This window comes from Haemorhous mexicanus, chromosome 28 (genome assembly GCF_027477595.1).
Source record: "Haemorhous mexicanus isolate bHaeMex1 chromosome 28, bHaeMex1.pri, whole genome shotgun sequence".
In the NCBI taxonomy this organism is placed as follows: Eukaryota; Metazoa; Chordata; class Aves; order Passeriformes; family Fringillidae; genus Haemorhous; species Haemorhous mexicanus.
In genome coordinates this window covers 4,754,477-4,767,477 of record NC_082368.1, presented here as the reverse complement: position 1 = coordinate 4,767,477, position 13,001 = coordinate 4,754,477, and the positions used below count along the sequence as shown (strand labels likewise).

The 13,001-nt window shown below is 44.4% G+C and overlaps 1 protein-coding gene across 7 annotated transcripts in view; it reads right to left on the bottom strand.

Moving 5' to 3' along the window:
- TANC2 (tetratricopeptide repeat, ankyrin repeat and coiled-coil containing 2) overlaps positions 1–13,001 on the bottom strand; it is a 163,573-nt gene that overhangs the window by 37,409 nt on the left and 113,163 nt on the right. For all 7 annotated transcript variants that reach the window (XM_059868979.1, XM_059868982.1, XM_059868984.1 and 4 more), the window contains 3 exons: positions 6,712–6,943; positions 4,705–4,871; positions 2,690–3,297 (listed from right to left, as the gene is read on the bottom strand). In XM_059868979.1, coding sequence (XP_059724962.1) covers positions 2,690–3,297; positions 4,705–4,871; positions 6,712–6,943 — 1,007 coding nt within the window. The remainder of the gene's footprint in view (positions 1–2,689; positions 3,298–4,704; positions 4,872–6,711; positions 6,944–13,001) is intronic.

Here is a 13,001-nt window from a genome sequence, read left to right as displayed (position 1 = left end):
TTCAACAACCCCAGGACTGCTCTGTGCAGTTGTCATGTCTTCTCAATTCCCAAGAGAGCAGAAAGAAATCCATCTGGCTGTGAACAAACCAGCTGCAGACACACTTTCACAGGCTACTGCTGTGAGCTCTGTCAGTGGCCAGCTCTGCTTCTCTTCCAAGAAATAAAATGAAAAATCATGACTTCCCTTAACTGCTGCTCAGGGTTTCCCATGCTCTGAGCTCAGTATCAGCTGGACAGGAGGATTTTGTGGAGTGTTGTAGCTCAGGGATCCCTCTCTATTAACCTCTGGCTTGTATCTGGTTTCATTAGTTACCATCAGAGCATAATGCAATTAGTGCATATTTATATATATATATATATATATATATATATATATATATATATATATATATATATATATATATATATTAGTCCTCCAGTATGTATGGGCTCATGCCTGTGGTAGTGAGAGCCTGTTGATGCACTGGAATTTCTTTTTGCCTGTGGGAAGGAGCTAAGCCAGGCCAGCTCTGTGGGGATACCCTGCTTGCACAGAGCATCAGTGGTCCCCATGAAGTCACCATTAATTTCCTCACATGAATGGCACATATGAGATGGAAAGTTAGCTCTGAAAATCTCCTAAATAGTCTTGAGGGCAGCACAATGTGTTTGTGATGCTTGGAAAGGCAGCAGCAAACCCAAATGTTGAGCAAAAATCTTTCTGGTGACTTGTTGAGTGAACACAGTCTGATTTGTGCCTTCATGTTGATTACATGCTTTGTTTAGTGCAGAAACATCTAAAATGCAGCACATCTGAATTTCCTGAATCTGGTGCTCTGAGAGTGCCCTTTCCCACCACTGTGAGGATGAAGAGAATTTCTGGACCCACAGTGCCCAGGTTACCCAGCCACAGGCACTGCTACCACCCACAGCACCACCAGGGAAGCATCCTGCACCTAGATTCCTTCTTCATGGTAGTGAGGAAAGCAGTGATCTGGAAAGCAGTGATCTGGAAAGCAGTGATCTGGAAAGCAGTGATCTGGGAAGCAGTGATCTGGGAAGCAGTGATCTGGAAAGCAGTGATCTGGGAAGCAGTGATTTGGGAAGCAGTGATTTGGGAAGCAGTGATTTGGGAAGCAGTGATCTGGAAAGCAGTGATCTGGAAAGCAGTGATCTGGAAAGCAGTGATCTGGAAAGCAGTGATCTGGAAAGCAGTGATCTGGAAAGCAGTGATCTGGGAAGCAGTGATTTGGGAAGCAGTGATCTGGGAAGCAGTGATTTGGGAAGCAGTGATCTGGGAAGCAGTGATTTGGGAAGCAGTGATCTGGAAAGCAGTGATCTGGAAAGCAGTGATTTGGGAAGCAGTGATCTGGAAAGCAGTGATTTGGGAAGCAGTGATTTCTCTGAGCTGCTCTTGTTAGGGATCATTCTGGCAGGTGCTGTGTGATCAGTGACAGTTGCCAGGAGTACTGGCTGCTGTCTGTCCCCTCACCCAGCTCAAAGCAAGCTCTCATGCAGCCAGGTCCCACAAAACCAGCAGCACCAGGTGGGAGTGACTGGGATGGAGGAAGCTCTCAGCTCCACTGGAGCAAGCACCACACAGATGCTGCAAACAGGGTACAACAGCAAAACGTGGTGGCAAGCACTCAGTGACTTCCAAGTAAGGATGTTAAATAATTCTTTGATTGATCTGAAGGCACCTGCTGATGGGAGATGCTTTACCAAGGGCTCACTCAACAGGAATATTGTCAGAACCCACTAAAAACAAGGAGATGCCCATTGGGAGGAGCTATTTTGTATTTTCCTACTGCAGCCTGTTTATCTTGAAATTTAAAGCTGTAAATTACTCAGACACCACTAACAGCCACAGCTGCCTTTCAGCCAGGTGCTTTCCAGCTCCAGCAGATACCATGAGATTGTCTTCAGACTGACCACTGGGTCACTGGCACATCCTTGAATCTGAGGGTCTCCTTGATGATTATAATTGTATTTTAAGAAATGGGCAGAAAAACGGAGCAAAACTTGTGAGGGTAAATGATGAGAATTACAGTCAGATGGTGTGTGTCCACTTGTCACCAGAAACAAAAGTCATGTTGTTGATAGAGATCACTGGGCTTAGAGAATATAAATCTAACTGTGATTAAATTCTGTTCCCTGTGAGCTAAGCCAGGAACTCAGCTGCTGTCAGGCTAGAGATTACAGATGCATTTACAGTGCAAAATCACTACAGAACAATTCTTTTCAAAAAAACCTTTAGTAGAACTACGAGGAGCACAACTTGAAAAATAAACAACTACAAAAGATGTATCCACACTACTCATCTTTCCACTTCTTACCTTCTACTTCCTGTGCTTTTGATCCTTTGGAGAAAGGGACAATGATGCCCTTTCTCCAGGACTGAGCTGGCAGGAGTAACCTGCCCCTGGTGATAACTGAGCTAGGCAGCCTGGGGCCTTCTGAGGAACAGCTCATCTCACTCTCAAGATGACTGTTGGGTTTGCCAAGTCAGGTGTGTGCCCAGGGGTGCTTGTTTCTTTCCAGGAACAACATAAAGACCTCAGGTGATCAGGACAGAACGCAGAGACCTCCAGAGTACAGAGAGCAAACTCTGTGTACAGAGTAACTGCAGCCGTGTGCAACTTCATAAAATGATTCATAGTGCAGAGTAACACATTGGTAAGCTCTGATTTCTCAGAGCATTTGCTTACCTTGGATCACAAAGAAACTTGGTTTTTTCACCTTCTTCTCTCCAAATAAGCCATTCTCGGAAAGAGGGATGAACAAACATTCGCGTCATGTCTCTACGTTTGATAAGAAACATAGAAAGGTTCTCCATCCTCTGCTGAAAGTCCTCCCACTCCAAAGTGCCCTCAATGTTACCTGCATTAATGGCCTGAAAAATATGTTCATCTGTTAATGGGTGCAGAGAAGCCACTGCTACGTTCAAGAGAGGCATGACCCGATCAAAGGAAGACTGTGTTGGGAACTTCATATTGCACTGCAACAGGTACACTTCGGACAGGGACACTGGGACCACTTTGTAGCTGGAGCTTTTTAGAACTAGGTATCCTTTCTCTATGAGATCAAAAGTCAGTTTCAGGTACAGGTAGGACCCTTGGCTCAAGGTCTTGAGGTGAGAGCTGAGTTTGCCAAAGGTAGTGTTGTCCATTTTGCCGTTGAGCGAGATGTTGTTCTGGATCTCCGAGCTGCTGTGTATCCTGTGGAGGATGTATGCCTGCAGGTCCTGGTCGATGGCTTCATTCTCTTCCAGTCTATCCAAAAATATTCTGTGGAAGGGCAACAGCTTAATTATTTCCTACAAAGAAAGAAAGAAAAAAAGATACTCATGCCAGCAATGTTTACTATTCTTTAAGTAAATTTAGTTTCTATTACAATAGCACCTTTGAGACTCCTTTAAGATCTTCCATCAGGGCAAGAACACAAACAGCAGTTTGTGCCCTCAGGGCCTCACACTCCCATCTATAATCAAGCAGGTTGTGTGTGACACATGACTGATATGAAAACAAAGGACACTTTCTAACAGTACATCCATGGAAAGGGCTGGTAAATTCACACAGAGCAATGCCCTTGTTACTCCTGTCCCTCCCAGCCACAGACTGACCTCCCATCCCTTCTGCTGCCCAGGACATTCAGATGACAGATCTGAGGCCACTTGCTGAAGCTGAGACCAAGAACCTCCCTGAGAGCATCCTTCTGCATCTACATCCACAGATGCACAGAAACATCAGGACAGATATTAGTGAGTAACTTCCAGTGCAAAGCAGCCGTGTCTGTCTGCTGCAGGACACTGTGCTCAGGGAATGCTCATCTACTGAACTCCCTGGCTCAACATAGACCAAAGATCACCAAAGGCCTCTCCAAAGAAATTCCTGCCTCACACACTCTCAGCCACTGTGAGGAGAGGAGAAGTGATGCAACAGATCTGTGCAAGGCCAACTCCAGGAAAGCCATAAGCTCTCCAACAAAACAGAGAGGGAGAGCACAGTGTGAACTCAAGTGGCAGTGAAGACTTTACAGATGCAAAAGCCCTGATTAAATGAGGAATTCAAGTCATTGGGATCCAATTTAGTTACAATTACAAAGAGATTTCTTCCAAATGATATTTAATTTGCTCCATTACCGAGCAAAAAATGGACCCCAGCACTGAACAACAAACAGTCTGTATTCTCCTGGACCTTGGGAAGCAGCTGCCATTGCCAGTGACAATGACAATGTGGGGGCTGGCTGCCCTGGTGGGGCTGGAACCACTCAGCTCCCTGCTGACCTGCTCACAAGTCTTGAGCTGAGTAACATCTTGGCCTAATCAGACTGAAATCATCCTGCTCTGGGTCACATCGAAAGGAACGAAGATCCAAATTCCTCTGCCCTTCCACATGGAGCCATCAGGAAGGCAGGGCCTGGTGTCTGGCAGCCTTCCTAATGGCTCCATGAGTCAGGCCCTACTGGCCTGTGAACAGTCTCAGAAAATGATCTGAGCTATTTGCTGATGAACATTTATTTACATGAATAAGTGATGCTGGATTAGATCCTTCCAAAGCTGTAGAGTGAGCCTAGGGACATGGATGTAAATCCAAGAATAAAAAAGCCAAAAGGATAACCTGAAATAAAGGTTTTGAGCAAATCCAGAACATCCAGTAAGATCTTCTTTACCAAAGTCCCATCATGACAATGACACAGTTTATCCCTGGTTTGGGTCTCATACCTGTAGACTTGTCCTGACTGTCACAACCAGCTTCAGCCAGGAAGGGAATTTTCCAATCATTTTGCTCAGGAACGATACTATGGTGTCTCCATAATCTGGCTTGTGAAATTCAGCCTCATTTAAACCATCAATTAATATAATGAAATCTTCATCAGGGATCTTCCTCTCTGAGAGAAAGAGAAAAAGCATTTATTGGATAGGCTATAGACACACAAAAATAATGTACTGCAACATCACTACAGAGTTTTAAACCATGACCAGATATTGCCAAAAAAGAAAACACCTACAGCAGCAGCACCTTTTTAATGATACATTAATTGCACATTGACCTTTACAGGTCATCTTGTTCCCCCCTCAAGCTGGGGACAGGGACATCCTGTTGTTGTTCCAACCTGGCCTTGAAAATCCTACAAGAAGTAAATACTGGACTGTTTAAACAGGATTTTTTTGCTGCTGGAGAATACAGTAACCCAGGTGATGCTGACAATGCAGTAATTTTTCTATGTCAGACACTGAGAGCTGAGTATGGCTTTACAACTAATGGCAGAGATACCTTTGGACTTGTATCTTAAGCTCAAGGGCTATCTTCTCAATGGTAAATTTGCCTAGTAAGACTCAAAACCAGGTGTAAAATGTGAAATCTGAGTCTATTGATGGCATATGCTATTCACATGTACTACATGTCAGAATTTAGGGCAGATGGGGGTCAACCTCCTTGACAAAAAAAAAAAAAAGAATCCTCCAAAACACTCTGAAATCAAGAGCTGAAACATCTCCCAAGGAGCTACTGCAATAACCAAGAATTATTTTCTTCTAGAGCAGGGGTTCCTAAATGCCTTTTTCTTTTTCTTTTTTTCTTTTTCTTTTTCTTTTTGCCAAGAGTGATGATAGGAAAGAGCAGCCACGCTCCTTCCACAGTGACATTTCTCCATGCCAGGAAAACCAGCCACTGTCATGCTGTGCTGGCTCTACATATGCTTTGTGCCTGGTGGAACAGGGCAGGTTGGACCCAGATGCTGCTGCTCAAAGCTTGGCCACAGATTTGAAGAGCTGGTTTGAACATCAGGGCTTTGAATCTGCCAGAAGCTGCATCTCCTTCATGTTGGATCTTACACTGTAGTGTGTAGGGTGGTAACAAAATTAACTGAACTATTTTTGCAGCCAAGATGCAGCACAGGCACAGTAATAAACATGATTCTGCAGGACAACAGTCTTGAACTCTGCAATGCTCTGACAGTTTTCATGGCAACAAGCAAAGATCTTAAATTTAGTGACTGTCACGATGAATTACTTATAACTTGCAGAGAGGAGAAAGAAAATAAGACAAAATCAATGCTCTATTAGAAAAAGCTCTGTTATCAGAATAAGGCTTGTCACCAGCTCCCCCAGAAGCCTTACACATGGTGTCTATGGACTTTTTGATACCAGTCCTTTGGTGAAAGCTTCAGATTCTCCAAAACCCACTAAATAGTGACAGGGAAAGGGAAAAAAAGTCACCCCTACACAAATAAGTCAGAATATTTTGCTGTAAGCAGTGCTGTGAATGGAACTGGTTGCTTGTTTTCACCTTGAGAACTGCAAGGACAGGTTTGGGATATGAAAGAAGCAAGAAAAGGGAAGGCCAAATGGGATACTGGGAAAAAAATTCCTCCCTGTGAGGATGGTCAGGCCCTGGCACAGGTTGCCCAGAGCAGCTGTGGCTGCCCCTGGTTCCCTGGCAGTGCCCAAGGCCAGGCTGGACGGGGCTTGGAGCAGCCTGGGACAGTGGAAGGTGTCCCTGGCATGGCAGGGGGTGGAATGGGATGAGCTTTAAGGTCCCTTCCACCACAAACATTCCATGATTCTCAGTCATGGGGATTCTGGAACTTCCCTTCAGCTCCAGAAGCGATGCAGCCAGATGAATCCATCACTTCCTTTAAACACCCAGACCCCAATGAAGCATCATTTAAAAAACCCTAATAAAAACAGGCTCCTGGGAGGCTGGGGCGTGGCGAGGAACAGCAGTACCTTTGTGCAGGCTCTCCAGGGGCTCCAGGACCCCCCTGCGGAAGGAGGCCATGGGGTCCTGCACGCAGGAGCGCAGGCTGAGCAGGCTCTGCAGGTGCGGCTCGCGCAGCAGCTGCTCCCGGTAGGCCACGAACTGCGGCGAGCGGCAGAGCAGGGCGGCCACGTTGTGCACAAACTCGGGCACCAGGCAGGTGTAGGCGTTGTCAGCCTGGCAGTAGTGGTAAGCTACCACCTAGCAAAGAGAAAAGAATTAAAAACTCCGTGTTCTTCATCAGAGCCACGCTGGGACAGCTGGAAAAGCGGCGTGTAGCTGTGATATTTTCTGAAAAATCCTTTCCTTAGGATTTTTTCTCCTGAGAAGCTGAGAGGCCTCAGGAACAAACTGCAAACAATGATTCTCTGCTGCTGTGGAATGCAGCAGGTGGATCTGGGATTGGTCTCATCTGGTTGTTTCTAATTAATGGCCAATCCCAGTCCAGCTGTCCAGACAGTCTTGGTCAGAACAAACCTTTGTTATTAATTCCTTTTCTATTCTTAGCCAGCCTTCTGATGAAATCCTTTCTTCTATTCTTTTAGTATAGTTTTAATATAATATATATCATAAAATAATAAATCAAGCTTCTGAAACACAGAGTCAGATCCTCATCTCTTCCCCCATCCTAAGACCCCTGCGAACACTGTCACAGCAGTGGTTTTTCCTTTGGTGAGTCTGAGCTGTTCTGGCAGGTGAAGTCTTTAAGAGCAATGACTGTTAACTACCTATGACAAGAATCCAGACAAATCAGCTGGTAAGAACAGGCACTGGTCCTGACAAGTGACTGGCCCACCCTCCTGAGGAATAAATGAAATTAAGCCATAGCTGTTTGCAGAGATGGACAGTGACAATGGTTGACGTCTCTGATGTGTTGTGCTGAGCTTGTGTGTGCTCTGAGTTCTATTTAAGAACTTGGCACCAGTAAAGAGCTGCTGTGATTGTTTTCTTGAACTAACTCTGTACTTGCTTTGTTTTCACATGTCAAGCTCTGTGGAGTGGGCAGACAGCACTCCCTGAGTCCATCAGAGCGAGGCAGCCCCACGGGTACAGATTCCCCTGAGCTGGGGGCGATGGCAGGCTCATACTTTACTCATACATTGTGATCTCACACTTCATTACAAAAATTAATTCCATTTTAAAAAAAAAAAAAAAGTTCCCCTTTTTCCAGCTCAGCAAACTCTGCTAGAACCCTGCTACATTCTGCCCACTTATTTTAATAAGCAGAACACCAGTGATATCTTCTCAGGCCATGCTGCCAACTTTCTTGCTTTCTTTTGCAATACAAAAAAGGCCCACAAAAATCTGTCTCTGCTTGCAAATCCCCTGGGAAGCTGCTCTGGCACCACTCCAGCCCAGCTCCTCCTGCTCCCTTGCTGCCTCCAGCCGTAGGCACTGCCTGCCCATTTGGAATGAGCCTCTGCCAGGGCACAAAGCTTTTCTCCAGCTCCCATTCTGGACTGGGTTTTCTTTTCAAATATCACTGAGTATCCAAAAATATCCCAGCAAGGCAGGTGGGAGCAGTTCTGTACCAAAACCACCTCTGCCCTGGAGCACTGTAGCACAGAATGTTACAAAATAAATTGCATTTTTGAACTTGGGAAAGACAATATAGCTGAGGACACTGTGAAAAGGAAAAGCTCCTCTGGAGCTCAGGGAAGCTGGGATGAAATGTGCCCATGGCTTTGGACATGATAAAGGCTTTCTGTCTCTCCACCTGCAAAACCTGTCCCTTAGACTGCAGGAGGCTGCAGGGTGGCCAGGGCAGTGAAGGATGGGACCAAGGAATGAACACATCAGGCTGTGGGGTCCTCACACGTTGCTGGTTCAGCACTGGCTTTTAATTTTCACTATGAAATTACCCATGGGATATAATGCAGTAATTTCCTTTCCCAGTCAAAACGAGGTGTGACACATGCAGTGATGAGAAAGCTGGGCTGTTATTTCAAGCATCAAGCTCTAATACATGTATTTAAGTTTTAATGGATACCTCCAAATTCCTTACAGAATTTTTCCTACCAGACAGTTAAAATATAATGAATTCCCTTAGAGAACAGCACTATATAAAGTAATTATAGAGGTAATGATTTCTTTTCATCAATCCTATTTATTTGGGGATTATAACTTGTGCATTTCACAGAATGAAGTTCACAAGTTGCCATTCCTTGATATCAGGTTCCACTAACAGAAATTACTCTGATTTCCTATGCAATCTGTGTGTAGACACAAAAATATAGTCTCTTTTAATGAAAGGCCAATTAACTTCTTCCAGGAATCTGAAGAGTCATGCCATGGAAAAAAGGTCACCCATAATCATCATCACCATCAGATTTTGGGACACACATGCAATTACAACCCACTTAATTTCAGCCACTTCCCCTGCACTACAACTGGACTTGATGACCTTAAGAGGTCTTTTCAAACCTCAGCAGTTCTATGATTCCATGATTCCTGAAGCCTGTGCTGGATTTACTGGTGTATGAACTAAGCCTTATAACCAGCAGGATAAACATCATGCTGAAGGGGGGGATCTGAAGCTAAAGCAGTAAGCAAAGGAAGATTGTGGGAAGTCAACCACAGCAAAGGCAGAATGACGTTCTTAGAAAATGCAACCTGAGCCAGAATTTCATCTTGATGTTATTTATTCTCTGTGACATTTTCTCTATCTTCAAATCACAGAGAGGCTGCCAAAAGCCAGGGCTGCAAGTGGAGATGGGGCTGAGAATCAGACTCCTCACTCACATGGAGCTGGGTGGGAAGCAGTTTTCTCACACTGTAGAACTCTTCAAGGTTTCCAAATCTGTTTCACCCCTGGGAATGAGACCAGGTGAGTGTCTCATTCTCCTTTATGAGAAGGGAATGTAAGAGCCTCCAGGATGGCCAGGGCCTGGTGTGGATGGGACTCACCCCAAACAGCTTCAAACTGCTCTTTCTACCCTGTATTTGTAATAAAGTAATGCCCTGGGAAAGGTCCCTTTCCAATTATTTCACCTTAAATACTTCATCAGTTGTTCAAGGTTAATTTCTCCAGGAAGAGGGAGGGATTACCAGCTTCACTGCTAAGGATTCTCTTCTATGACATGCAGCACCACATGCAGGCTTTGCTCAGCATATGAAATGACCACTCTCTGTTCCAGTCATGATTCTGAGGTGATTTTGGTCTCTCTTCCTTTTTGTTGACTGGATAAGCCAAAAAACAAATAAAAACCTCCCTTGTATACCCTGGAAATTAACTTTTCACTGGAAAAGGTGTGCTCTCTCCCAATAAAAGCTTCATTTTCCACAGATCTAACTATTTTGCCTTAAAATAATGTTTGAACAAGTTCCAACCATTCCTTATCATAAACACATCCTTGAGTTAAAGTTAAATATTTAATTTTATCTAGAAACTATTACAAAAAATTAAACCACCCAGGAACATCATGTGGTTCCAAAAGTATGGGCACCCTGGATGTTGTGTTCAGCAAATTGTTATTCGTGTCTGATACAATTTAAGACAGAATTTTTCTAACTGTAGTTTCAATTTGAACTTTGTCATCCCATTGCACTAATGTTATAAACACTAAATTGGACTCCCAAAACTTTTAAACCTTTACTTCAGCTATCAGGTTTGTTAAGTGATTTCCTTGTTTTAAAGTCTGACTAAATTCAAATCACTGGATTGCAAAGCACACAAGGCCTATAAGCAACCCTAAAGCAAGAAGTGGATTACAACAAAGGATGGGAAAAGTAACACCCATATCCAGTCAAGTGCTCAAAGTACCTGCTCATTTACTCTGAAATGACTTAAACTTCATCTTTGTAACTGCCAAAGCAGAATGACAAAGACATAATTTGTATTCTCTCTAGGTGTTTAACCCAGTAGGTCTTCAGGAGTCTCTTCTCCCAACCCTTCCAACAGCAGACATTCTTACTCTCCCTTTTTGCCACCATCACTCCCCAGTTCTGCCTTCATCCAGCCTCATGTAACCTTTACCTTCCTGCTGGATGAAGGATGTTAAAAGCAAAACAGCTGTTCTGAGGAGAATGGAAAATGCTGCTGGATGAGCAGGCAAGAGCCACCTGAATGGAGCAAGAGGATGAGGGTGAGAGGGAAAAATGAGACACAAAAGAGATTGTGTATCAGTTGTCAAGTACAGAGGGGGAGAAGGGACTGAACTGTGAGGGAGGAAAAGAAAGAGAAGGGGAACGAGTGACATGGCAGGAGAGGGAGAAGATGACAGTAACAGGAAAGGCTGGAAGGACAGCATGAACATCAAAGGAGTGGGAGGGTCTGGAGATGTCTCAAGGGAAATAAGTTATTTTTAATTATTAGCACAGGCCAATTTTATGCAGTTCTCCAGCAATGCTTCTGAAACAGAATCTGCTCCATTTAGGCAGCATTCCTTTGCCATCACACCTCCTCTGTGGCTTGTCTTGGCTTCCTTCTGGAAGCGTGTAGTGCAAGGACAGCCAACTCTCTTTGGACCAACCTCCCAGACCCCTGAGCTCACAGCAACACCCCACTCCCTCCAGTGCTCTTAAAGGGCTTCAGCTTTGTATTTTAACCTTTAACAAGATTTTTTTTTGACCCATACAAAATAGCTTCAAATAAATGCAGCGTAACACTTTGACTTGCCACTATGCCACATGCCAGGCACAATGCTGGCTGGGAAAATGGAAATGGCCATTAGCACTGCATGTGAGTGTGACCCAGTATGTGGCACGTGGTGACCCAGTTTATTGGCAATGTTCATTACCTTTACACAGCTGAGTATGCTGGTAAATGCTTTCTGAAACTCATTAGTGGCCCAGGGCATCAAGGCTCAGCAGCAATGAATCCCTTCACCTCTGTGTAGGGTAGGAGCACTCTGTTTTTCTATGCCTGCAGCAATGTTAGTGATGCTTTGGATATGGCTGGGAGGATGGGGAGAAGAGCCTCTGGAGCCACCAGCTGTGCTCAGCATCAGAAAAATGAACTAATGCAATGGATGTGCAGCTCCTCCACCAGCTGCTCTGCACGGGGTATGACCCATTAGTGCAGCTGAGCTGAGCTTCAGGTCCATTTGTTTAAGTGCTGCTACCACAAGCCACCACACAGCATCCAGAAACCCGAAGAATAAAGCTGTTCAATGGGTTAGTTAAAACTGGGTAGCCAGTCCATTAAAAATCTTCTGTGAGTAAAGGATGAACCTTCAGGGAAAAGGAAAGGTCAGCATGGCAGGACTGAGTTGAGCTCCTGCTTGCCAGTCAGCAGTTACTTCATTCTAAAATTAATGATTTGTTCATCTCTGACATTAAGAGCTAAATGCAAACTTTGCCCCCAAGAATTTACTGTATAAAAACCAGGCATAAAAGTGCAACCCTGAGTAATCCAGAGGAGGAAAAGCAACTGTTTGCTCACCTTTCATTTCTGTCATCATAGATACACAACTTCTGAATATTGGGATAAGTGACATTTTCAGAGGGAAGGGGAGTGGGTGAGAGGACAACGAGCTTCCCACCAGCATTCTGGAGCCTGTACCAGCCATTACCTAAGACTGTTTGTATATTATTAATCTGCTTTTGTAATGATCTCCATTTCCCCAGCACAGGGACCTCAGCCCAGCCTGAGAACACTCTGCTCTGCTCAGTGCAGGCAGAGGTGGAACATCTGCACACAGCTTTCTCCAGCTCCTCACATATGGTTCATCTAGCTCCTAAAATAACCCTGACAATTGTGGCTGTCCATCACTGTCAACACTTTCTTCTGTGCTTCAATTCTGACTTCAGTGTAAACATAACTATAAAACACACACATCCCAGAAATACTTTTCCATCCAGATAGACCAAAGGACCTTAAAACCCTTCCTAAAGTGTCTGCAGCCAAGGTACAACAACCTATTTTTACTTTAATTTTGGCTGTAAGGATTCTTTTTAGCTCTTTCTCCAGTGATCAGAGATGCAAAAAAATCTTCAGTGAGCAATCTATGCTGTGGATGTGACAAAGTGTTTGAAAGAGCCATATTCCTTACCTCTTCCAGGAGGAAACAAGCTAAACCAGCATCCATTTATCAATTACATACCCAGCAGGATGACTTAAGCACTCGGGGGAAGTGATAGATGAGGTATTTTAAGCAGAGACAGCACACTTTACTGCCCTTTCTGGTAGTCTGCAGAGCTTCAGATTTGCATGGAATACAATGACTAATGCAACCTGAACAAAACCAGACCTGGGCATTGCATTCCTTTCAAGAACTCCATGTGGAAGAGGAGAGTATCAAATCTTAGTATTTGTTTA